Here is a 27083-nt window from a genome sequence, read left to right on the forward strand (position 1 = left end):
TTTCAATAACAACATGTTTATTCTGAATCAATTTGCAAATAAGATTCTAATACATCTTCACCAAAAGTAAGGAATTCAGGGACAGGTGGAAAGAAATCTTCAGGCAGACTGAACATTTTGAAGAGCTATTCTAACAGTTGGATCCATATGAAGAGAGTCAATATAAATTGTTTCATTAAGACAGAGAGGAAGTACAGCAAGAAAGCAACAGCAATAAAGGATGTAATATAGACCTTTCTGAAAAGCTTGTGAATTCAACTTTTGGAGAACAGATATTTGACTCTGAGCTGAGAAAGTGGCTGCATGTTCTACCTGAGCTGTTTGCAGAACCCTCGTAACCACTAGTTCAACAAGTCAAAAGTTTGGAGGCCCTTGATTTGACCTAACCACTTCACTATGCTTCTTATATTGCTCTTTTCAGGTAAGAACAGGGCCATCCTTCCACACAGATGCATTTTTAGCATGGTACGGGACATGAGTTTTTGCACAAAATAGTTTAGGGTTTCTGTAATGCAACTTCACAGAGTGAAACAGCAATGAATCAATGTCCTACAAGTAATACCATTTTGAAAAAGTAATAAGTTCTTTGTTTTGAATGCTTTTGTGAAAAAAAGAAAATTACTATTGGTTCAGTTTAGGTATGCCACTCAAGCTAATAACTTTCATCAGCAATCTTGTCTGTTTTCATTGCTGTTTGACTTGAGCTTAGTTTGAGTTAGAGAAATAATAGAAATTCAAACTAGGCCCAAGAATATCTTTTTGCTATTGAAAAAATCTGAACAGCTAAGAAACTTGTCCTGTAAGGAATAAAATTATGTATAGAATCACGTAATAGCAATAATTCAGCATATTTACCTAAAAAGGATTTGCAAGAGATCAATAGTGCATACTGAAGTTTTAATGCAATATTAAAAACCAAAAGATACTAACCTTCAGATTGGATAGGCAGTTGTTGAGGAAAATATGCCATCTGTTTAAAAAGAACTGCTTCTGACTGACACAAAGCAGGCATGTTACCAAAGGGTACAAAGCCTAAACAGGAAATGGATGTCAATACAGTGTTATTTGCGTGTCTACGCAACACAAAAGTAACTTATGAGAGCTACTGTAAACCCGAAGTTCTAACTCCTCCATTTTGTGCAATACAAGTTACCCAACATTAACACATTGGTAAGTAGCACAATTTAAAAGGAACCTTCTCTATTAAAAAGCTATTTTTTTAAAAGAGAAGGAAACTTCTCTATTAAAACAGCTACACATATGTTTTATGGATGAACTAAAACCAACCAAATGTGTACTTATGGTAGTATAATAAATCCAAAGATAAGGCACAATTTTACAGCCTCTCAAGGCTAAGTTTTGTCACTTAACTGAGAAATGATAGCATGGAAATAACTAAACTCTATTATTATAACAGGTGTCTCGCCCTCACAGAAACCAACCCACTACAAGGACTCAGAGAGATTGTTGGAAGTTATGAATTCTCAGATGCCTATTACTCCTCAAAATCTGCAGGCACGATATGTACTGAGAGACATGTCAAACACCCTAAAGAATTGTGTTAAAATACAGGGAATGCCTGGGTCTGCTGGGAGTTAGAATCATAGAATCATAGAATCGATTGGGTTGGAAAAGACCTCCGAGATCATCGAAATGTGATCTTGTGAAGGGAAAAATAAAAATAAGCAAAGCAAAACACAGAAGGTCAAATACTGGAACCCAGTCTCTTTGTCAACACTTATTTTGACACTGATATTGTAAATGTTACACTAAAAAATAAGCTAAAATGCACCCATTTATTTTGAAACTGACTTTGCTATTTCAACAAGACTTTAAGATTTTAGCTGTCATGCTAATATATCCAGTCAGGACTTAAAAGTTATTAGTCAAAACCAAGGTAGCTTCATTTTTGAGATCAATGACTCTCAAAATTAACTCTAAAATTCTAACTTCAGCCACAGCTCAAAGTATAAACACATCATAAATCCCAGCTTTTGTTCCTGTAATATGTTACATAAATTGTTTATAGCTAGGTTAGACCTGATTTCTTGAGCAAATGACAAATGTACATTAATTTTTATTTTTATAATCTTCACATCCAAAATACATATGGGAGAGGATAACTGAAGTCTTCTCATAGAAGACTTTCTTATCATACAGTTGAGTACTTGATGGGATCCTAGAGTTCAGTAACATCCCAAGAGTGTTACAACCCATCCTAAGGAAGAGTCCTAGGAGGGAAGGTACAAACCATCTCCTGGAATTTCCTAATTCTCTCCCAAGAGAACACCAATGACTAGCTCATGCGAGATACTTTTGGACAGTGAATGAAGCAAGATGAATGCCCCCATCCTGCCTGTATAGTGAGCGCATCGATTCACAAAACACTGATCTTGGTCCTGGTTCAGACTTTAAAGAGTGTGCTTTCTTCCTGGAAGCCTGGAAATATGCACGGCAGTTATTTCTGTCAACTGTTTGCCTTTCCCCTCCTCCTCCTCCTCCTCGCAATGTTTGTATTTCTAATCACACCCTCACAAGAATCTATTCTGTCACTTTTAACTATGTAGCCTTCAGTGTGGTATGTGTAGACAAGCAATCAAATGCAAAGCCCCAGCTGTGCAATCATTTCTCAAGCATGTAGTATCAACTTTGGCAAGTATGGCCATCAGTTTGACAAGTTCTACTTAGTGTAAAAACTGTACAGCAAAGCTCCAGCCTGCTGCAGTCTCAACAATGTTTTACTAACTCCGCAGAGTGGAACAGAGCCACACAAACACAAGCAGAGTGAGATCAGAAATCCATCTCAAAACTTCCACTAATTCAAATTGGATCAGGACTGTGCCCCAGGGATGCTCTGACTCTCCCCTGGGAATGCTGTAACAGGCACAGAGATCAAGCACAGTCCTGCAGTCCTCCCAGCAGATTCGCTAGTGCTAGTGACCAGAATTTGCTGAGGGAACTGGGAACAGGGAAGCCTTTTTGACTTTCCCAAAGAATGAGGGAGGACAAATGACAACTTTCTTCACTTGAAAGGTCCAACACTTCAAAATGGATTAGCTAATACCACATTGCTGACATGCGCTGACCCAGTTGGAGAGACAGACTGCTTAAGGCGGCCAGCATCAAACTGACTCAGATCCTCATTTAATTCAGATTAACTCATGATTCCAAAAATACACTGCAGTGCCACTTTTCATCTTACAGGAAAAAAATGAAATAGGGAGCTGCACAGTAGCCAAGTTATGGATTTAAAAGGGCATATGTCATACATTTTTCCTTTCCTATAATGTATTATTTAAGCCCCGTGAAAGGGTTGTTCCCACATGCCTCATTTATTGCTGCTTGACAAGAAGTGACCTCTATTCTTCCTCCTCTTTTCCTAATGTTTACACATACTAAGTATGAGAAAACCTAACCATTTAATAATCACAGAGCCAGAAGCCGAAAACATCTCTTTGATTCAGACTAATTTAGATCATATTCTGAATAAAATAAATACAGTTATTTTCCGTGAACACAATAACCTTCCCTGCAAATAGAAATGTATCAGTCATAGCCAAATGCAGAAAAAAAGTTTTGCAATTTCCCAAGAGTCTTGCTAAGAAATATTTATGATAAAGAATTTTGAGCTCTGCTTCTCTAGGGTTACTAACCAAAGAGTGCTTCTTTCGTGATGAAAGTTCAAGCGTTGTATCATACAGGCTTTCAACAAAGTTCCTCAGACAGGGGACATTCACTTCATTTTTAACAGCCTGAAAGAAAATTTCATGTTAATAAAATATTATTTCTCAAGCTTTTTAATCTAATTTAGAGAAATTATGGAAACAACAAGAAAAATAAACTCACAGCAGCTACGGGGACAAGAATTTCGACAAACAGTCCTGCCAGTGCATGCTTGATATCTTTGTCTTTAACTTCAAGGAAATAATGTGCACATTCCTAAAACAAAACAAACAAGAAACATAAATTGCACATCAACTGGAATAAAGACCTCTAAATGTTTGCTGAATGCACATCAAGAGTCAGTGACTATTTTTATCCTGCAAATCCCACTGAAAACATTTGCCTATTAACTTCTAAATCTGCATTCTGTAGCAAGCGGGAAGTGGGATATAAGTCACGATCAAGGATCTGTTACTTTAATCCAGAAACTCTCCACTGACTCCAGCTGTGCCTGGTGGTTTTTTGGGGCTGGAAATGGAGTTGGAAGGCCAGGGTCTGGCCTTATGCCTTCCCCGTGTATATCTTCAAGGAGCAGGACTACTAGACAACATGGACTGCTTTACACAATGCTTTGACAGGCCAAGAGGAATGTAATTCTCCGGTAAGATACTCAAGGCAAGTAACAATCTTACTTGTAAATATTTTTGGATAAATTTCATTGATGAGATTCTTGCATATTAAGGGTCAATATAGAACAGTGCTATGTGAGAGAAGAACCACTACAATTTCCAGCCTGCAATTGGGGCTTAAGACAGAAAGTAAAAATATAAACACATAGCAAACTACTATCCACACAGCTGTGTTTCTCAGGAAGTGAAGGAGGGGAGATAAGCATCCACCCACTTGTGTGTTTCTGAACAACTTCTCTGAGGATGACAAATCCTATTGCTCCAGTTACTTCTCCGGGTCCAAGGACCAAACAGCCACTGACTTTACAAGGAAGGTCCTCACTGACCTTTTTTCCTGAATATGCGTGCAGAGTGGTTTACACCTTAGATTATGCATCTTTTTTCCTGTGTGCAATCAGGAATATACACAACTTAGCTTTAATCGCTCAAACCAGCGTTCCTGCACTGCTTATGCACTCTTTGGGGGAAGACAGGCTCTTCTGGAGCTCACTCCTGAAATTAGCTCACCCTTTGCAAGTGTCTCTTCCTACTACAGCAGCACAGGTGGGACAGAGATTTTAGATGAAACACTGCATGTAGATATTGAAACTAACAGACAAACTGCTCAAAGAATCAAAATGTATTTCACCAAAATGAGTAAAACTGGTTTTCCCCCCCATACACACTGCATCTTATGTCACACAGCAATACATATAAGAATTAATTTAGTGCTGAGATATTGTGGTAGAGGGAGGTAGAGATCATTTGCATCCAAATTTTCAGTTCTACTATGCGGGAGTTTTACCAGAGATCTCGACAGCAGTGATCACTAGATCCCAGCAGTGCTGTGTCATAAAGCTGTACCACAAACTCATTCACTCATATTAGTCATGTGCACTGAACACACACTAATTTGATATTTTGCCAGCTCTGGATAACTCACTTTAAGTCGACACATACTAATATGTGTCTATATAATTAAGAGTAAAGGAAGAAGAAAAATGACCCGTTTCTGTGGTGTTAAGTATGTTTTAAATATGTTATTAAATATGGTTTAAAATATATTGCAAAGCTGAAATAGAATGTGTTTCCAGTTCAGGCTTTAAAGAAATGGTTCAATGTGTCTGTATGCCTGTGTATTAGTATTCCACTGTCAAATCCTTACTCATGGGCATCTAACATTGATTTTTTTCTCCATCTACTCTATCAATAAGGTGATCTTTACATGGAGGTTTACATAAAACATGTATTTTACTGGAGTGGCTACAAACTCTGCAACCATGAGAGTGATCCTGAATAAAAACAGGAGAATAGAAAGGTTAAGCTAAATAAACCTGCTAATGGGAACAGAACCAATTGTACATTACCAGCGAGAATGCTGCAACATGAAATAGTTTCTTGCCTTTTACAAAATTATGTAATCTCTTAATTTAAAGCATTCATTATAACCAAACTATGCTCTGTACTAGTGACTCTCAAACCAGGAGGATACAGAATGTACCCTACAGGAAGCAGGGTGAAGGTGTGGTGGAAGCAGACAACACATCCAAGGGAAATTCCATCCAGCTTTTGCCTCAATTCTTTGTCTCTTGCTCAGTGTTTTTCTCCATCAGAAATTTCTCTCTTTTCTGGCAACTACATCAATGTTGGCAGATTCCTTCTGGAGGCAGTGAGCAGCTAGGGAGACATAGCTAGGCAGGGACACAGGGCAAGGGGCAGCTGTGGGATGGCAGGGTGGAAGGTCTGGGATCTACAGAACAAAATCACTTTTAGCTGGAGGGCAAGATGTAGGGACTAGAGTCATATGACTGATGAAAAGTGGTATGGAATGACACACTCCAGAGACTGGAGACTGGAGCACTGAGGTTCAGAACGAGTAGAAAGTAGCTGCACATACATTTATGTGGGAATGACATATGGAAGATCTCCTGGAACATTACAGGAAAGCTAAAGGCTAGCCCATTCAAAAAGGTCTGGAAACCACAATTATATACTTAAGAATTTTACCTGCATAAACTGAAGAGAAGCTTCAAAGTCCTCCACAGGATACATCTTAATGCGAAAGAATTTCATTCCCATTATAAGACTGATAATGCTTTGAACGACGTACGGGCTTTGTTCTTTATGCCGCAACTCTTTTAACTCTGCCATAAATTTCTTCTTTACAGCAGGAAATCTATGAATTCAGATTGGTTAGTTCCAAAAAGTTCAAAATTAGTATTTGAAATGTATTGTAAGGCATATGAATTGGGAAAAACCTAAAGGAGATTTAAACACGGGTTGTAAAATACCATTTCACTCAGTATGTGAATAGATTTCTTTTTGTTTAGTTTTCTTTCACTTCTAGTAAACTCATAAGATGAAGCATCTCAGTCCCTTCAGAGAACCACCTCATCTAAATTGTTTTATTACCATGCACCTCTTTTATATGAGAGCTAATAATATCATTACAAATAACCCCCTCACATATTTTTCAAAAATCCATGATGAAAGATAATTTTCTAGCAAATACATGTAATGCTTTCAAAAGAAAATGTTTAAATTATAACCATGAAAACATTCAGATAAGCAGCTTCTCAGTTCAGGTTTTTTATCTAACAGCCATTACAGTAACACTTATGCATTAATAACTACAACAGCTTTGGACGGAGGAGACTACGATAATTTTAATCTCCCCCACAAATCTATTGAAGGTGTCTTTTGAGACATACTGTCCATAAAAATAACATACAGAAAGATCATCCAACAGGACCTCCTCTCCTTTTTGAGAGGAAATCAAAAGAATGTCATTTTCATGGGCAGGTGTAGTTTGTAGTAACCTTTTGTTATCACCTTTGATAGACAACATAAGTGAATTGAAAGAAACAGGTTGGCAGGAAGAAAACCTTTAGTGGCAGAAACATCTTAGCAAGGCCCTTCAGAACCGGAGAAGAAAGGCAGTATTTATGGAGATCATGTATATTTTGACAGTCAAACTGAGGCTTTGGATCCAGATGCCACTTTTGCATTTGACCCAGATAATTTAGAAGCTCAGGTAAGGCCTTACCCGAAATTATATGATTTCCGGAAATTCAAACTATTTTGTCTACATCAAGCTAAGCTGACTGGTTTTGTAGAGCAGACTCTCTCTCAGCAACACCAAAAAGTCAGGAGACAGGTAGCATTATGTCGGGGCAGTAAATTCTATCCTTTGCTTAGTTTGTGGCGTAAGAGTATGATGAGAGGCTATATTGGGTACACAAGCTTCTGAATTTGTCTGTTTCCAGATCCAAAAAGTGTTTTATGTCATCTGTTTTAAGAAGGATGAAGGGTTCAGAAGCAGTTACATTAAGTTCTAGGCCTAAATAATGGCAGAGAGACTTAGAATTGTTTCTATGTAGGAGGATAGCCATTTATAGGTTTGCTCAGCTAAAGAAAAAATAGTATATATAAAAAAAATTAATTAAAATAGCTGTCTTCAGCCCTTTGGGCTTTCCACAGACGTCATTGCTGAGATAAGAAAAATAATGCTGCTGTAGTCAAGTTGAATTTATTCAGTATCACTGGACTAGATGCAGAAAGCCTCTGATTCCCTAGAGGTCAATGCTACAGAACACCTAGACAAATAGAGGGCCAATGAACTGAAATAACTTATTCATACAGTATTTTTAAAGAAAGTGAGAAAATCAGAATATTCACATGCTAAGCAAGTAGAACTTGTCAGATTCATGGGGGAAATAAGATATTCCATTTTGCTTACTTTGCTTGAGCTAGAACACCTATTACTTCTGCATACAAATCTGCAACAATGTGCATATTTCCAGTGTTAGGACCAAGGTACCTAGCAAGAGACAAAGAAAGAATTCTCAGCTGAGAAAGCATGCTGTTTGAACCACAAATATTAAAAAAATAAGCAAGCATTTTTTTTCATAGAATTTTTGTACGAAAAAGAGCCTTACCCTTCTTTGTACTTAAAGTGCTTGAAAGCCAAGTTAATAACATCATTTACCAAACTGTCTATTACAGGATGAAGTGGAATCTGAAAACACAAAATAAAACATAACAAGGACATATATGTTACACTTCAATACCTCAGAGTATTACTCATGGGTATCATCCATACAGAAATATGGTATCAGCTGAAATAGGATGTAGCTAGAAAAATAGCTGGAATAAGCCAGCCACTTGATGTTTATTTAATATGGAAGAGAAATACTTTAGCTCTTAAGACTTGGCAAAGTAAAGTCTGTACAAGCACAGAGTACTATGTCCTGCAGGTGCAAGAAAGACAGCAATGAACAAGCGTGCAGAATGTACTTCATGTTTTTATTATACTTTTAAAAATGTAAATAGAAAGAAGAATCCCAAAACTCACTTTACATTGGAAATTACATTGGTAAATTCCATCATTTATTAGTTAATGGATAATTTAAAAACTCATACCTGTTTCAAAACTTCTATTAATACTAAAGAAAAAATAAAATCAATAGCCAGATCTCTTCTCTCCATTAAATAGTCCCTCTGCTGTTCATCACTGCAAAATCAAACCAAGAAACACAATATTTCAGAGATGTGTCATAGTACATATTATATACCTTCTTCAGTTACACAAATACAGATAACAGGGGATTGTGTTCTACTTTTTAAATTGCAGTCCAGCATTTCAGAAAGTAATGTACTGTTGTGCTCTTAAAATCTGAGATAAACAGACCAAATCTAACTTGCTTCAAATGCTTAAATATCACTATCCATTTCCTCCCTCTTTTTTCCTGTTTAAGATCTACACAAAAAAACCCAAATCAAAACACAACTAAGGAAATGTGTGTATGTATGGCCAGTCTTCGCGAGCGAAGATTTGGGAAAGGTCATTACCCTTCGAGCCTGCGCAGTGGATTTTTTAGGTGAGACACAGTGTGCGCTGAACTGAGCCCACCCTTTAATCCTGAGGTTCATCTGCCGGGGCCGAGCGAGCTTGGATGGTGGCAGCGAGGTCCTCAGGACGTAGGTTTGTTAAGAGTGACCTTCTCTTAGATGGATGGCCTTACAGGGCTGACGAGATCCATCTGCCCGGGGGAGTTTCCCTTGACCGGGTATCGAACCCGGGCCGTGGTGGTGAGAGTGCTGCATCCTAACCACTAGACCACCAGGGGTCCCCTGGTGGTATGTATGGATATGGATTCTGTATTCTAACAAATGGATTTAATCTCAAATTCCTTGCTGATCCCACCATTTAGACTATTCTTAATTACACTTTGGTGGCAAATGTAATAAATTACATTGTGCTATCAAATTCATATTTAGAATTGTGATGAATTTTGGAAAATGCCTTAAAAGCACTGACGGAGAATTCATAACCAAACTCCATTCTCTTTTAAAAACTGTTCCAATGTTAATTTTTTAACTTTGGCAACACTTGTCAAATGTTCAAACACATTCTTCGTGTAGAATGACACAGAGGAATAAAAGTCTAAGGTGAGTAGCCTGCAATACAAGAACAAAAAAATACCCATTTGGATCACCCGATCAGAGTTTCAAGGTATATTGAAAAGATAACATGAAACATACGTTTTGTAAAAATGTACTTTTTGAAAAATTAAACATTAAAGGAACAGTTCTGGAGTCCATTTGAAGCATTTAACACTGATTTCAGTGAGATTTTTGTGTAAATTCAGCACAATTCTTATAAACATTAAGAATTTCAGTGATTTCAATTGTACTCACGCACTCATAATAAAATATTTAAGAGTACTACTTGATTGATGATGAAATAAATTATTTGCATTTTGGCTTTCTTGGTTTCATATTAACTGGAGACAGGACTGGTAATAATATTGTTTCTGCAACACTACCAATTGACATACTGGCCTTGTTCCACTGCTAAACTGACTTTCAACTAAATTTTAGGTGGAGTTCCTGAAGACATCTATTTATGAGCAGGTAGTCCGGCAACTAGCTGAGAGAAAGAAGGAATTCAAGGCAAGTATTCATCTCATCCAAAAGTAGACATCTAATTGATGAATCATGTCTTCATACTGCCTACTTCTACTGACATAAAGGGTCTGAAAGATTCTGATTCAGGTTCATATCTAAAACTAGCTCCTACTCCTTCATTCCAGCAAGTATCGCTTTCTGTAGTTACTGGATTATAACGTAACCCTAATGCGAAGAATTGCCTATGCATTTCCAAATACCAGGCCTGACAGTGTTGATTCTCCTGCTGCTTCATTAAAGTGTGTTAATGTACTACCAAAGTATTCAGAAAAACTGTAAGTCTGAAGAATATATCTGTACCAAACTACTAGACCTCAATATAACCAAGACCAATCTAGTGCCTTATCACTGATGAACTACTGATATCTTTATTTTTATGTGCTTGTTTCTTTAAAGAGTTAGGTCAATGTTGTTAAAAACTCTTTGACTGATTCTCAAGGTTTTGGATTGAGGATAGGTGCATATGAAATTTCTATGTCCAAGCAGAACACTATATTAAAAAAGTTCTTTCAAGTGTCATAGAATTACTGCCTCATCACGTAAGTAAAGAAGACACATCAATATTTACATGACATTAAAGCTTTCAAAACAGCAGCAAGACAAACGTAACAGCAATGCTGTGCTTGAACTATCAGGAATATAACTTTAAAGACACAATTATTGCATCCATCAAGAAGCCAAGAGAAGAGTTCCAGGAACAAGCAGAAAAAAAGATACAACAACTTTAAGACAACTGTTACCTCACAGAAGCCAATTTTACCTTAGAATTTATAAATTATGTATGTATGCAGATTCAAAATCATACCTTTTGGATTTAGTGCTTGTTCTTGGTCTGTACTCATGAGATTCATCTTCTATGCCATTCTGTCTTTTATACCAATCAAACAAAGTGCGCAGGATAGAGGGTAGACAATATTCTGAAAGTGAGCTCATTGAGCTTATAACCTATGGGGAAAACATAACAAATCAACAAATCAAATACTGTTGAAGTTTCCCCTCCTCCTTAAAAAAAGTACTAATTCAATGGTTATATATGTTCTTTCTTGTCTTCATCTAATTTTTGAGAACTATGGGACAAGCAGTGACACAATATTCTGCATTTTCTATCTTTAAAAGACATGCAGATGTGGCACATAGGACATGGTTTAGTGGTGGACTTGGTAGTGTTGGGATTGTGGTTGAATTTGATGATCTCAAAGGTCTTTTCCAACCTGAGGGACTCTAGTATTCTATAAAACATAAGCAGAAATACAACAGTGGAGTCTATATAGGTAGTGTCTTTATATTGATGATATTAAAATCCATTCAAATTGAGTATCATATCTTACTACATACCAGAACTATCTAGTTCTTCAAGGGGGTTATTTTGATTTGTTCCATAATGCTGATTTGAGTTTGAGCATATTTTAAGGAAAGAAAAAGCAATGAATCAGAAGCACTGTCTTTGGGGGTTGTATCTGACTGCTGGATGCCCCTCCTGAAACTCAGAACATATAAGCTCTGCAATAATTTTAATCAACTGACCATACAGATGCATCCGTCTTACTCTTAGGCTCACACACCTGAAAACTTAGACTTCTCTTTTATATACAGGAAAATATTTACAGTTTCTTGTGTCTTTGTGTGCACAAATAAACAAAACATAGTTTAAAATTATTCCTTAGAAGTTCCTGATTAAACAGCTCTAGTGGCATACTGGAAAAGATTACTGCTCACTCAGTATTAACTGTGTCACCAATTACAGAAATGTTATTGAACATATTATTACTGAACTATTTCTTGAACTTCCTATTACTGGAAACCATAAAGCTACAAAACATGAGAAGATAGAAAAAACACTCCATTATTATACAAGAGGATATTATATGTACTGCAACAGAATGTTCACAGCCACAGTATTTGTGGACATTCTAAGAAAATAGAAACCAATTATTTAAAATAGGAAGAAATTACTGATCTAGAGATTTACCACCACCTCATGATCATGCAGGGCTTGATCCTGTGAAGTGCTGAGCATCAGGAGTGAAGAGTGTGTACTTCATGTCAAGCACACAGATTATGTCAACTATGTCAGGTTTATCTACCTGCTTAAACTTAAACCAGCACGTTTCAGTGCTTGTGGAAAAACAACAGCATTTAATGTCCCATGTAAGACCAAGCTTGTGCGAACACTGTGACTAAGACAAGAGTAAAACTGCAGACCGAGTATCTTACACACAATTTCCAAGTATTACGATAGATTTAAATGAGAACTTTTGTGGATAACAGTTAGTCTAGATTAATAACTCTGACCTCTTTAGAGGTTTTCAGCCTTAGGATTTAACTAACTCACACTGACATTGTGGTCTAAAGCTAATGAGACACTTTGAGAATGAAGTATTATTGCTCAGGTATTATGGCCTAAAATTAAACATGGTTCATCAGAAAGCTGTCACAACTGCTCCTGTAAAATTAAAAGTTTCTATAAAAACATGGTGTTATGAAAGCTTTCAATCCAGTGTTTGCAATACATTCTATTACCTGAAATATGAAACAAGCTGCTGTGGAAGATGGCACTAAGGCACTGCTTGCAGCAGTGACAGGAGACCTTTCACAACAAATTACTACAGCACTTCAGGCTCAATTATACCAAAGCCTTCTACCCTAAGGCTTCAGATAAATACTCAGAAGACATGAATGACCTGGTGTCAGGGCAAAGCATTCATTACCAACTCACTTCTCTATTGTTTTCCAAAACTTTTTCTGAAGCTGACAGAACACTGGTTGTTAATTATGAGATGGAATGAAAAAGGGTTTACTAGGGAAGACAAGAACAGAATCAAAGAATCATAGAATGGTTTGGGTTGGAAGGGACATTAAAGATGATCTAGTTCCAACCCCCTGCCATGGGCAGGGACACCTTCCACTAAACCAGTTTGATGAAAGCCTTGTCCAACCTGGCCTTGAACACTTCCAGGGATGGGGCATCCACAACTTCTCCGGGCAATCTTTTGCAGTGTTTCACCAGCATCATAATAAAAAATATCTTCCTTCTATTTAGTCTGAACCGAGTCTCTTTTAGTTTAAAATTCTTACCCTTTGTCCTATTGCAACAGGCCCTACTAAAAAGTCTGTCTCCAAATAGACCTAAATATCTTGAAAGAAATCACGATATGTAACTACAAATGAAAAGTTGTTTCAGTCATGACTTATTTATCACTGCTGTTCTTTAAATCCCAGCTATACAATTTCACTAGAAAAAGTCAAAGGGATTCCTGTTAAATCTTTTCTGCTGAATTTACAGTGCGTGTCTTTAGTAGGGATAAAAGGTCAATATAATTTTGTTTTGGTTTTTTTTTTTTTTTTTTTTTTATCTTTCTGTCATTGCACTTTTAAGACAGGAAGGAAGGGTGGACTGGGCAAAGACCTGGCTCTCAGGGAACAGGAAGGGAGGGAAGTCTAACCAGCTTGCCAGCATGCCTGTTTCTCAACCCTTTCATTTTCTGGAAGTAAGTCCAGGAGTGAGATGAATTCTAGCTCTGTGCTGCTCCTGAAAGGGAGTGCACAGATGTACAAATATCTCCTTGTTGGACAAATGATCATGTTCTTCCATCATAAATGAACTACCTACTGTATACCTTAAGGATAAGAAAGCTGCACAAGTAGGGAGCTGTTTAAAACCTGTGTTCACAGAGCATTAAATATACTTTATGCAAATGCTTAATATTTATTTTGGACTAAAATGCAAGAGGAAATTCAATGAAATTCTGCCCAGATAGTTTGCTACAATTTATACACTTTCATAAAAGTCTAGCTATATTATCAAAATACAAATATAAGAAATGTTTCTGCTAACAGCAGATAGATGTGATTACCCTTTTCATTTCACTTATGAATTTATACATGCTTTAACAGCAAATATATTCAAAATTGCATCCAATTCTCAAGAGTATCACTAATTTCTTGGCTCTGCATTTTTTTCATATACCATATATGTCAGTGCGTATGTTGAATGGGCATTTTCTTGCCATTTTAATAATGCAGAATTGCAGTACTTCAATTTTGCATAGGGTTGGTTTATTTTTTCTAAATCTGTTACTCGAACAGTGTCTGCATATTTTGTCTTCAAATTCCTGTTGTGTAGATTCTAAATAATTGACTTTACTTCTAAATAATTGATTTTACACCTTCTATCAATGCTACTGAAAGCAGAATTTGGTAAACACTCTTTTAGCTACGTTTAGGATACCCATAGACATGCAATAATGTCTTCCCTTCTTTCAATATTTGTAACACTTCATGCATATCTGTAGCAAAGCCCCAGAACTACAAACGATATGGATTCAAGGAAAATAACAGCTGTAGTTAAATCCTTGCTCCTTCAAATCAACAGCAAAACTCTTACGGACCACAGTAAGATCAGGATTTCATATATGCAAGATACGAAATTGCAGACATAAAGTTAACAATTCCTGTTCCATATATTCCAGACTAGAGGAGAGGGAAGGTGGAGAGATGAACTGCTTTAAGCTCTAATCAAAGCAGCTAATGCACTAATTCTGTTGGACCGTTTGAGACAAAAAATTTTTTTCTGCTAATGAGAGGTTTCTAGACAAGCTAACTAATTCAAAAATCTGTAAAACGACATATTAGCAGCAAGTAGTGCAGTTGTGTTTGTGAAGATCTCCTTTCATTCACATCTTTGTTATAAGCATGTTTTGGGACAGTGCTATAAAGCTAAATCTCTCTGGAAATGGTTAAAACTGATAACTATTCAAGTTGGGCTAGTTTTTATTTATGACCTTGGCTTTGTTAGTAAAAAAGAAACAGGATTTTTTAGTATTGTAATTTTGTAGATGGTTAATTTCACCTAGCTTGCTTATACATTATCAATGTTTATAGCTATTTTACTGCCAGCATAACATTATACGTGAAAATCCATTTATTTTTAGTGGGCAGTAAGTTCAGTTCTGAAGGTACTACCTTTAATTTTGCCTTCAGATGTACTTTTTTACACAGTACTTGAACCCAAACCTCTTATCAGGAGCCAACGGTTGTTTCACGACCCCATCACCACCATCTTATCCTTCCTCTACCATGTGCCCTTTGCTGGTGAAGAAGGACAACGTGTAAAACTCAGGGAAAGACAAAACACAAAAGGAACCAATCACAGTGCTATGGCAATGATGATGATACCAGTATTCACTTACTGTATCTAACAAATATAATATTGGATAAGAATAATTATCAGCCTATCATTAATCACATTTAGGTTGTTATGAAAAAGGAAAAAATTAATCATTAGTATGCTGCTTATTGTCTATTTATATTTACATTTTCCACTTTTTTATTCTTATTCGTTTTTAGTTTCCTTTTTTTACCTTTATCTATTTTTGTTGGTTTTGTCTCCTAAAAGTATATAAAACATTAAATGAAGTATATAAAACATTAAATGCTTTTGCTTTCCAATCTGTATTCTCCAACCTAGTGCACTTCTAGAAAGAGAACAGTATAACTGAAACAAGGACAAGTTTTTGTGCAGTTTATGCTGAAACTCCTTCAACAGGCACCTCATAGAGATAGCTTCATATAAAAAGTAAGCCTTGTTGTTAAGTTTTCACTTCCGTGGCCAAAATGTCACATTTATTCTGTAATTTTATATGGAAAACTGTCTGTAGCTCAGTCCAAGATTACACAGTGCCCTTTTTCTGCCTCCAGTGTTGTTCGTGAACATTTATATACTGTGGTAAGAACAGAAGATGCATTAGTAGAGGCTGAGAAAAGAGTAATAAAAGTGTTTCCTTAGGTGAGGATAAGCCTCTTGGAGAATTATGAGTTTTTGCACCCTAGCTTTTGATCTTTTCATGTACTGCAATTTTATGGTTTCCTGTAATAGGAAGTTTAAGTCATAGTTCACTAGTACAATGTTTAATAACATTTCTCTAATTGGGAACACAGAGTATGCTAATGCTGGAGCAGTAATGGTCTTTGCCAATAGGCAACTAGAGTTGTCTAATCCAGAACTTTTAAAACATGATTTTAAACATACTGTAAGATTACTTAAAAACATATGCCAAAACCTACATAATGTCCTGTATCTATTTTCTTTATATACATGCACACCTAAAAAGGAAAATACAGTCAGTATAAGGAATCCAGTTTGTTAGGCTAATGGTGAAACACTCTGCAAGTCAGGATAAGTACAATCACTTCATACATTGCTCAAGATACTATTATGAGTTTGAGGAGGGTGATGCAATTGGCAGTCAGACGTACTGTCTGCCTCACAGGAGCCACTGACCACACCTATGTGGAGAGAAACAGCTCTGCTTTTGCACAGACTCTTGATGTTGGATCCATCAACACCATCAAAACTAGCACTTCTAAAAGGGTGTTGGAGAATGCGCAGGAAAAAGCACTGGTTCTCAGAGAGACACAGATAGAGCTATTTAGGGGTAGTAAGCAATGCTTTCATGACCATCTTTTGGGGGATTCAGTGTTAAACAATGCTGATTACAGTTCCAGTCTGCATACTGTGAGTTAGTGTAAAGGGTTTTTTTGGGCTGGTCTTTCCACCTCTGAAGCTGACTTGCAAAAAGCAAATTTTAAATCAGGTCATGCCTTACCTTTGATGCTTTTTAATCTACAGTTAAAAGAGGCAGCTCAGATATTTTAAAGTGACAAGTGGCTAGTAACCTACTCACTTCAGCATTACCTATCAATTTCACTCAAACTGAATAGAGATAATTTTGATAACAGCAAGATTAGAAAATTAGGTTCCTCTGACAGTGTGTCACTTTTTATAACTTAAAATTGTAAGTAAAAATTATTAGACACCCCTTGAGAATGTTTGTTCATGGGGATTCTCTCTGTTTTCCTCCTTCATTTCTGTAGTAAAAATGTCAGGAATGTCATGTGTGGCCTTTTTTTGTTTTGCTAGATGACTTAATGTGTTTCAGGAATAAATACCAAAGCTTTTCATACCTTACCTGGAAGGGAAAAGTAAGGGATTATCAACCTGGTCTTCCTGCATCCCATAGACTCTTTAAATATTTGAGTATCATGTGAAATCATGATCTTCCAGGTTTCCTAAGTAGTCCATACCTTAATTTTCAATATCAGTAAAATTATTCTTATTTTCATGACAACTTTATCATACTGACATATTATGATTTGAAAAATGGCTTTATAATGAGATGTACTTACTAATCTACTGAGTGAAATATGTCAAGCAACGAAAGACTTTTTCCTCTATTTTCTTATCTCTACTCCAGCTCAGCTCTATCCAACTACTACCATGCATCACAAAATTTTGTATGATTGTATGAATTTAGCCAAACTAAAATTATTTTGGTAAGGATGAACCATGTTCTCGTAAATGGGCTCATAAGCCAGGTTCAGGTCCCATCTGCCAATCACAGGTGTACATCAATCTCAGGAGCACTATAACATCTCAAAATGATAATGCTTTTTAAGTGGAAAACATGAATGGGAAACATGAAAACGGAAACATTGCCAACAATCTGGGCTGAGGCTGACAAATGATTTTGAAAATTTCAGTTTAAATAGTTTGTTTTGAAAATTTCAAGGAACTGAAAGGAAGGTTTTCTGACAAGACTTCTAAGGCAATCTCAGCTCTGTACTTTTCTATCAACTCTCCCCACAGGTAGGACTCTAGATACGCAGATAGAGATACATGAATGACCTACATAACAGAATTTACCTTTGTTTTCTGACTACATCTGTTTTTTTTTCCCCCAGCACTCAGAGTAAATTGCTATAGTAGTAAATACACAGTTGTTTCACTCTAGGAAGCATTTGCTGTTCTCATTAAATGATTTTGACTAAATTATTCAATTTTCTGTCTATTTACCAATAAGCAGGAGAAGCATCAGTCTTCCAATTCTTCCTTGTAAAGGGCCACAACTTGCTTAACCATGAATATTTAATCAAATCATGGCTGCCCATTATGTGTTTGTTTAATACACTGCAGGAACAGTATCAAAAGGTTTGCATCTGGGTGGCTTAATTTGTTTTACCTTCCCATTTGCATGTGACACTCTTCCCACAGGAAGAAAAAAACCTATAAAATTAAGGTCAGAATACCACAAAGAATTTCATTAGGCAGGTACGGAGTACTCACAAAGCAACCTCCTTCAGCTGGTTCCCCTGGGTTTCTCTGCGGTCAGCAAGGCAGACAGGGAGCTCCCAAGTACAGAGCAGAAGTGTTGCCTCCTCTGTTTATCTCCTGCTCTGAACAGCCGTCCAAGCAGGCTACCTCGCCCGAAAAAGCAGCTACAGAACAATCTAGAATGTGTCACTTTGTCAAGCTAAAATTACGAAGTGAATCTTAGTGAATGCCAGTGGAATCTCAAAAGGCATCTTTGCTTCTGGTGTAATGTCCCAGAACACCGAATAAATGTTCATCTGAGGTTCTGAAGTTCTACTTATACCTATCTCCTCTCCCAAAGTTAAGTTAATCAATATGGTACCTGCAGCTTATGCCATTAGTTACAGCTGCTTTCAGAGTTGTCACTATTGCTGGTGCTTTTGCTCTGTCTTTCTGTCCTGTGTTTCTGGCCTTGCTGGTGGCACAGTGCTGTGGGCAGATGTGGAATCAGCAGCAATGGTGACAGCAATGACAGCTGAGGCAGGAATGGAGGAGCAGCAAATAACTTTTATTGTTTATGATACACCTATGGTTTATCATTCCTCTTCATTGGGAGTGAGTTTTGTGAGTTTTGGCATCCTTTACGCAATTTAAATTCTTTACCACCTATCTTTCTTTATTTCAAAATAGGTTACTTATGTGGGAATTATTTCTAGGTGGTTTTTTTTTAAAGAAAGACAGTTGGCGAAAATTAATTGCTTTATACCATTATTAAGAAGTGTGTATATTGCTGTTGGTTTTATTTTTATATTTTTCCCATTTACCTTACATAATAAACGTATTATAATCTAATGACAGATATAAATTTCATTTTATTAATTACAATTTTATTGTTCTACTAAATGAAATCTAATTAATTATATAAGTTCTATTTTATTTTTAATACTTTTTCATAATAACTATAAGAGAAACCCCATTAAAAAAAAGATTGAGGGCCGTGCACCTGTTTCAAAAACCAGATATTCTGAAAATATAAAAAGTTTGCTTCAAAATGTCCATTGGGGAAACAGCCAGGAAATAATACATGTACCTAATACACTGTAAAAAGCGAGAAGTTCTATGGCAGAAAAATGTTGATCTTAAAAACAGTGGAAAAATCCTTCCAATTTAAACCCAAGAATGGTTAGGCAAAGCATTTGTCATTCTACTAAAGTACATTGAGACATATTGCTTTTGCAGTATGCAACCACAGAATAAAGACACTAGAATGCCTTCCAAGCATTTATCTTTTAGCCTGAGGAATGGAAATAATATAATTTTAAGTGTCTTACTTGATCAAACTGGGGATCTTCTCCTCGTTGCAGAGATTTGGTCAGTGGCTTCTCCTAAAAGAAAATATATTAAATACGTATTACTTTAGATCAATACTTTAGATCAATAGATCTACTATTATTTTTCTGTTAGATTTTTTTACTCACATAGTGTGTCTCCTGATCTCATCCAGGAGATACTATTTGTTTCATATGCAAAGGAGACCTCTGCATATGTATCGGCCAATACTGACACTGTGTCTTTAGTGACTTTGGTGTCTTTTCACAAAAGAGAAGGATTGACCACATATTACATCTGAGTTGCTGCTCACACTGATGATAAATTCTTTCAATATTATAAAAAGCATCTAGTATTTCCTCTAATACATAACCAAGGGGGTCTATTTAGTTACATGATATACCTTCTTGTTATAATACTACCAGGCTACACAAACATGTCCATAGATATAGTGCATCATTTAGAGCATACTGAAAGAAAGGTGATTTTAGAAGAATCAAAGACCATAGAATTCATCTTTGAGGAAGACAATTGTGGAAAAATTATTACTCATTAAAAAAAAAGGCATTTTTGGAATGGAAGCAAATTTTCCAGACGTTCTCAGAGTAAGTGGGAAAGCCAAAGAGAACTGCCCAGCTCAGAAAGAGTCATCGTGTGTGAACATCCATTCACCTTTATGGCTCTTTTGTCAAGCAGGCTGAATTCCTGAGACACGTAGAAGTACACAGGCCAGTATTCTAGATACACACAACAATACACAAAACATGAATCTCCCAAACCACAATGAAAATAAACAATACATGAGGGCAGATGACAGTCTGAAAAACACATCACTTGTCACCATCACAATTCTGTACTGAATTACACCACTGTTGCTAGTGTCTGAAATGTGCCAGTGCTTTATTCTTCTGTAAATCATGAATCTTTCTTCTCCTACAGCTGAAAGACTGAGGCTATCCCACCAGCTCAGAATGAGATTTCTGTTCAGCTTTTAGCAAACTATTAACACTCATCAGTATCCACTAATGTATCAGGCCAAATACCATCACTGCCAGGGCATATGAGATGCAAACCAAAGAAATCTGTAAAGCTGCTGAGATATGGGAATGGAGAGACCTTAGGTAGACCAAAGATTTCTATTATTTAATGTTTTTCTCTGAAGAAAATGTTGCCCAGTTTAATCTGCTGACTGATTTTGAAATTAATTATGCTGATCCACTTGTAATGCCAGCTGGCAAGGAGGCCAAGTGTGGGGTGACTGCAGTATCCCCTGACTACCTACCAAATACAAAAATCAACAAAATGTTTTCTACTGAGTCACTGATTTATCCAGAACAGCCATCAATATTTTTCATTGTTTTCTCAAATATCTAAAGTGACTCCTCCAGGTTACATTACGGGCACAACAGCTATTAATTACAACTTCATGACAACTTACTGGTGATGAAAAGATGCAGTAAAACTTTGCAGCCCAGAGAAAAACAAAGGACACTACCCTACCCACAGTCCTCCTCCTCCAGACAATCAGATATGTCCCATGGGAGGACAATACTTCTTTTGTCTGTTGCTGTACACTGAAAAGGACAGCAGATAATCGTTCAAAAATAGCAGTCAACTTATTTAAAAGAAAAAGATTCTTACATTTCCGTGAGTCCTGAACAAATTAGCATATTAAGAATTAGTGCAGTTTAGGGAAAAAACCAACAAGCCTTTTTTTTTTTAATTATGAAATTTCTGATTCTGTTACAGAAGACTTGTGTTACCATGGCAAAGCTTCTTAAGGTCTGTTTCAACAAAAAGGGCTTCAGTATGTAGAAGCTTTGTGTTTCCATGCCCAACACTGCAATGTTTGGCTTTCAGAGTGTGGTGTTTTAGGCAGAAACGAGGTATGGGATTCCTCATCACATGCTATCTGTAAGAGGGACACAAGAAAATGAGACAAACCATGCTCTGGGAACCCAGATCTGAAACTGCAATCCTGAAAATGTCCTTATCACCTGCAACCTATCTCTGGAAGCACACACACCTCCCAGTTTCTGATGACAATGCTCCCCATGGAATGTGCTTCTGAGTTAGTGAAGATCCCTTGATTTTGACAAGGTAAAACAAGTCATCTCTTGCCCTCTTACAGCGGACTACACCAGGGCTTCCAAACTATGGTAAAGTGACCTAAAGAAACCATTCACAGGCCATGCAGCAGTCTTGGTTGCAGCAGAAGGCAGTCCTGGGACAGAGAACTGCCAAGGATATCTACCAAAAGCCATGAAGGCTTCTGCTGCCATTACTTCTCAATGTTTCCAGTCTAAAGCTTCAACTGAGGCCTTTTCTTCCCCTCTGTCCCATCCTGCACCTACTCACACTCTTGCCCGGCAGCAGCTGCTGCTGCAGCTGTCTCTGCCTCTTCTTTGTCCCCCTGTTCAGATTGCTGCTGTTGCTGGATCTTCCTCGACTCTTTCCAAGTACGGTGTTGCCGCTGACACTGCCTGCAGCCACTGCAGTGATGGCTCAGTCTGGATGGACCCAAGCTGACCCCATGAAGACAAGTATCTTTGCACAATATCCCCCTCCCTCCACCCAGTTCTGGTAGCAGGGTGCACATGCCAAAGCCACTCATTGTACCCCTGCATTGAATGGCAACAACCACAGAAAATTTTATTTAGGGCTTGGAGGTTTGAGAAAACTCAAAGTAGTGGTTATTACTATTTACTTTATTACTAGTGATGAGTGCTGAACAGATAATGAACTGAATAAAAATGAAGGGCCAGATACAAATGTGGGTTTTGTTGTCTAAGGACTCCTAAAACATAAAAGGATGACTGCTTGCATCATGACAGTAATGAGCGACCATGTCAGGAAGACACTGCCGAGTAAATTCAAAGACTGCTTGCAGGTGCTTATCCTTTAAAACCAGCAATTTTTCTTCATGCAATAGATAATATCTTTTCAACTATTGTAAACAACTTGCCTATTCTATATCACGTGGTTCTAATATCCTTACGAATCTTACCATTTTCTTTTATGCAGTATTTTCAACATTGCTGTTACAGCAGCTACTAGATAAGATATAATTATTCTCATGGTAGACTTCTTCACTATATGCCAAGCGTTCAGGACTTGTAAAGACAAGGTTAATATGTATAATAAAGTGAAACAGCCTCTGAGCAAGAGATTCCATAGTAGTCTATTTACTCTAGAGATACATTAATTTTAAAGTTTTTAAAAATTCTTAAAACTGTTTTCTAGCCTCAAGGAACTATTTAGTTTTATTAATTTTACTGCCCAGCCAATTTGGAAATGGCAAAGAGGCCATTTTATATTACCCATTAACTTTTTTGAGTCTCTGTAGCTAAACTACATCTTGGATGAATAGGTAGGCTGAATTTGGAGCCAAAGCCTACAACCAAAAAACATGAAAAAAAAAATTTGATCAATGTAAAAGAGCCTATAGCTTTCTGAACTACAAAAAAAATCAGAAAATTTCAGATGAATGGACTCTCAATAATAACATTTCCATTTTTAATCACTAAGTTAAACATCCTTATTTCTTGTTTGAAGTGCTGCCTACAATTGTATACTCTGTATTTGTTCATGCTGGAAATTCCCATGATTGAAACACATTAGAGATAAGTGGTAAAGATCAGCAAAGACAGCTTTGGATTTAATATTTGAAATTACTGTTTTTCAATAAAACCATCAAAAAGTTTTGTGTTGTCAGTGCTTACAAAACAAAATGCTCACCTAAAAATTAATTTCCTATATTCTATGGATAGAATATAATAAAATAGAATATGTTATATATGCAATGAAAAATGTATATTTTATCCTATTTGCACGCATCAACTAAATATAATATTTATAATTTACCTAAAAACCCCCTATTATTCAAACCTTCTATTCACACAGACACACTAAAACATTTCTCCAAAGACTGTCAGTTACTTTTAGTGGTTAATATATTAATGCTTTTTCAGGGCTGTTACACAAACATAATTGGGTAAATTTATACAGGAATAGCCACCTGTCACAGAACTGAGTGTTCATGGAACACATGTTTCAGGGAAACATAAAAACAGAAGGATGTTGTAGCGCCTATTAAGCTTCACTACGTCACCATGTTATAATGATATATAATAGCCCTTAAAGCTATTTCTAATCTCAGCAATCATTAGGCATATTACTCTTAGTGAACTGTGACAGGCTACTGTCACTGTACTACTGATTGAGATAAAACCCATCGGTCTGTTAGGTTTTTTTAAAGCATAGAGGATGAAAGAACCTTTTTATACAAATTTTAACTTTTGCACTGCATGCTAAAAAGCAGCCACACGTACTCTACTGAGTAGTCTGCTGGGGTGGAAGACATCGAAAAGAAGGAGCAGAAGAATGGACCTTTTCACACAAAATGGAGCAGATATAGACCACATTCCACTGCTACACCACAATATTTACAAAATGAATGTAAGCACAATCTTAAGAATCAAAAAATCCCCAAGTGTACTTCTTTCCTGCTTACAATGAATCACCACATAAGCCCCTCCACCCCAAATGAAAATCTTTGTCTTACACACTTTTCAGCAGGAAAGAAAACTGGTGATTATAGGAAAAGGTCTGCTCAAAAATATGCAATTTTTTTTTTTGGCCATTGATTATTTTGTATATACAAAAATCACAAAACATACCGCTCTCAATCTTGTGCTCACATGATGTGTAAACCATGTTCTGTACCATCTAGGAGAAAATGCAATGATGCCAATTCGCATCTAAAGGCTGGGCATGCAAAACTTCATTCCACAGAGGTGCACCTACCCTTCAGGTGCAGCTGACCTGCCAGCCAGCTGCCTCTGAAATGAACAGTTTGTCTGTCTGGTCCTGGCCTCCTCTCCAGGTGTGTGTCCTGCCTCTGCCCTCCCAGAATGGATCTGTGCTGATCCTGCATTGAGCAGGTTCATGAAACTGAACTTGTGAGTATTTATATCAGTTTTGCCATTTCAAAAATGAATAGAGAACAGCCTATGGTCCCATAAAAAAAAAGCTCTTGCACTGAAAATAGCTCTGAATTTCTTTGGAAATAATTTTCATCTCTTATATACCTTTTTACTACCTGGGAATTCCTACCACCATCCCACGAAGCCTAGTTAATTTATACCTAAGCAATGAAGAGAGTCAAGCTTTTGGTGTTTGTAGGAAAGGATAATCTATTTGCTCTGATAGTCTCCCAAACATCTCCCACCTGGAACTTCTATGAAACAGGCAATTAGTGTCCTCTTTTCATTAACAGTTCTTCGCAAGTCAGCAGGTCCTCATGCATAAATGCGTAAATTGTCTGTTCAGTGGATGACAACAGAATCTTTGATTTCTCTTGTTGCTCTGCTCATCATCAATTAGCTGTTAGGCACTTCTTTTAAGAAACTGCATGAGTGAGCATGGTACACAGATAATAAAATAAAGAGAAAAGGAGATTTCCCTTATTAACCTCTGAAATTCTACACATACAGCAACAGGAGATTCTAAACGCAAACATAATAGAAAATATATAATAATATAGCTTCAAGAAAACAACTTTGCATAAGACAAAATTATAGACTCACAAATGTTAACAAAAACTCTGATGGACTTCATTTAACTTAATTGAAAATTTGGCAAAAAGTAATGTTAATTGTACATAGTATTTTATTTGGAGGAAATAAGCATACTTGAGTGGCTATGAAAAACATGTAAAAATATGCTATATTTTAAAAAAAAATTATTTTAGCAAACTCAGGTCAAAAACCCACTTGTCATTATAGTTAATGCACAAAAATAATGAAAGGTGCATGTTTAGAAGACAGGCTCAGTATTATCAGCCTTTTTTTAATTCATGTAATTGCTCTGGTTTTTTTGTAATGGCTCTTCTGTTTCGTTCATGTGGAAAAGAATGTACCCAGTACTGCTGGACTGTAAGAAAACATCAGTTCAGCTTCAAACACAGGTTTTCACTCACTGGCTCTTTGGCAAGAATCTGATTCGGTGATAGCTTATGTCATCACATCAGGTATTACAGGCTAATTTTTGTCTGATTACCACATTCTCTGCAAAAGGCATCTTTTACCTATGCTGTCTACCAAGAAACACTCACGAGAGTGTTAATTCTGAAGTAACTGATATATCAGGAAAAAAGGGCCAAACAGGCCAAAAAAATAGCAAATTGGTTTTCAGAAGCAATACTCCATAGAAGTAAATTTCAAGCAGCCTGAAGAGACAAGCAGACCCACTGAATCAGAGATTGCTATTAGATGCATAGTGCGAAATTTGTCACTGTAACTTTCCCAAAATAACACGCGAAAAAAGAAAACTCACAAAAAAAGAAAACAAAAGTTTTCTTTCTTTCATTTGCCTTGAGCAAACAACTCAAGGGCTCTGACATTCTTACCTGAGCAGTAAAAAAAATTCCCAGGTATGTCCTCAACTCAATGTTGACAATAAAGAGTCACAAACTTTAAACAGAGGTTAAGTGCTGTTACAGATATACAGGTAACAGCAACAAAACCTATCATATCAACCCAAAACAAACAAAAAAAACCCCAAAACCCCAAACAACAAACCTACTACTCTCAGCATTTATATCTTCTCTAATATTTTCTGTTACAAAGTAAAGTTCTTTATTGCAGATAGAAAGTAAAACAGTTTCTTTTACTATGGCATTTTAAACCCCCAAAAAGCTGATGGCTACTAGTGGATCAGTTCCAAAAGAAATATTTTAAATACATGCTTTTGTAAAACCTGTAAAGTTGAAAAGAGTACTAAGTTTACTGAAATGTGAGGTAGATTCTAGCACAACTGAGAAAGGAAATTTTGTTGACTGTTTGTTTTCAGAGCTTTGTTCTAATAGGAATGCCTTTTCAAAATTTTAACTGTGAACACATTAAAATCCTCTGTCTGAGCACAGGTAAGTTGTAAGGTGGGCTAGTATCATAACACTGTCCCTTGGTTTTCTCTGATTTTATTTACTCCAATACTACAGTGTACAGAAACAGAGGTGAATTTTACAACTGCTAAGTTTGATAAATTTAAAAAGAGCATCTAAAAACAATGTGTGGACACTTAATGTTGATAATAATTCAATCACAGACTTGTATTAGCAGATTGCGTGATTCTGACTTTAAAAATTCCAATATAAGAGAATAAAATTTTTTTAATTGGAACCTAATTTGTTGGGACAGGGAATATATTAAGTTTTAGTGGCATTTGTATTTAAGATCAAAATTCATGAAGGACCACGATGTACAGCTTGGAAAAGGAATATGAATTTAATTTAATGGATTAACTAAAACAGGGTTAATGGAATTTTAGGTACAGGATTGAGTTTTTTTAGTAGTCCCAAGTCC

At 36.5% G+C, this 27083-nt stretch overlaps 1 protein-coding gene across 7 annotated transcripts in view; it reads right to left on the minus strand.

The window, feature by feature from the left end:
• The window catches only part of FRY (FRY microtubule binding protein), a 207861-nt gene that overhangs the window by 98450 nt on the left and 82328 nt on the right, over positions 1-27083 (minus strand). For all 7 annotated transcript variants that reach the window (XM_039386873.1, XM_027728918.2, XM_027728919.2 and 4 more), the window contains 9 exons: positions 19722-19775; positions 11107-11246; positions 8754-8844; positions 8270-8349; positions 8071-8151; positions 6339-6507; positions 3847-3939; positions 3654-3752; positions 931-1032 (listed from right to left, as the gene is read on the minus strand). In XM_039386873.1, coding sequence (XP_039242807.1) covers positions 931-1032; positions 3654-3752; positions 3847-3939; positions 6339-6507; positions 8071-8151; positions 8270-8349; positions 8754-8844; positions 11107-11246; positions 19722-19775 — 909 coding nt within the window. The remainder of the gene's footprint in view (positions 1-930; positions 1033-3653; positions 3753-3846; positions 3940-6338; positions 6508-8070; positions 8152-8269; positions 8350-8753; positions 8845-11106; positions 11247-19721; positions 19776-27083) is intronic.

This window comes from Pipra filicauda, unplaced genomic scaffold (assembly GCF_003945595.2).
Source record: "Pipra filicauda isolate LSUMZ 115617 unplaced genomic scaffold, ASM394559v2 scaffold50_size3627746_pilon, whole genome shotgun sequence".
NCBI classification, from domain to species: domain Eukaryota; kingdom Metazoa; phylum Chordata; class Aves; order Passeriformes; family Pipridae; genus Pipra; species Pipra filicauda.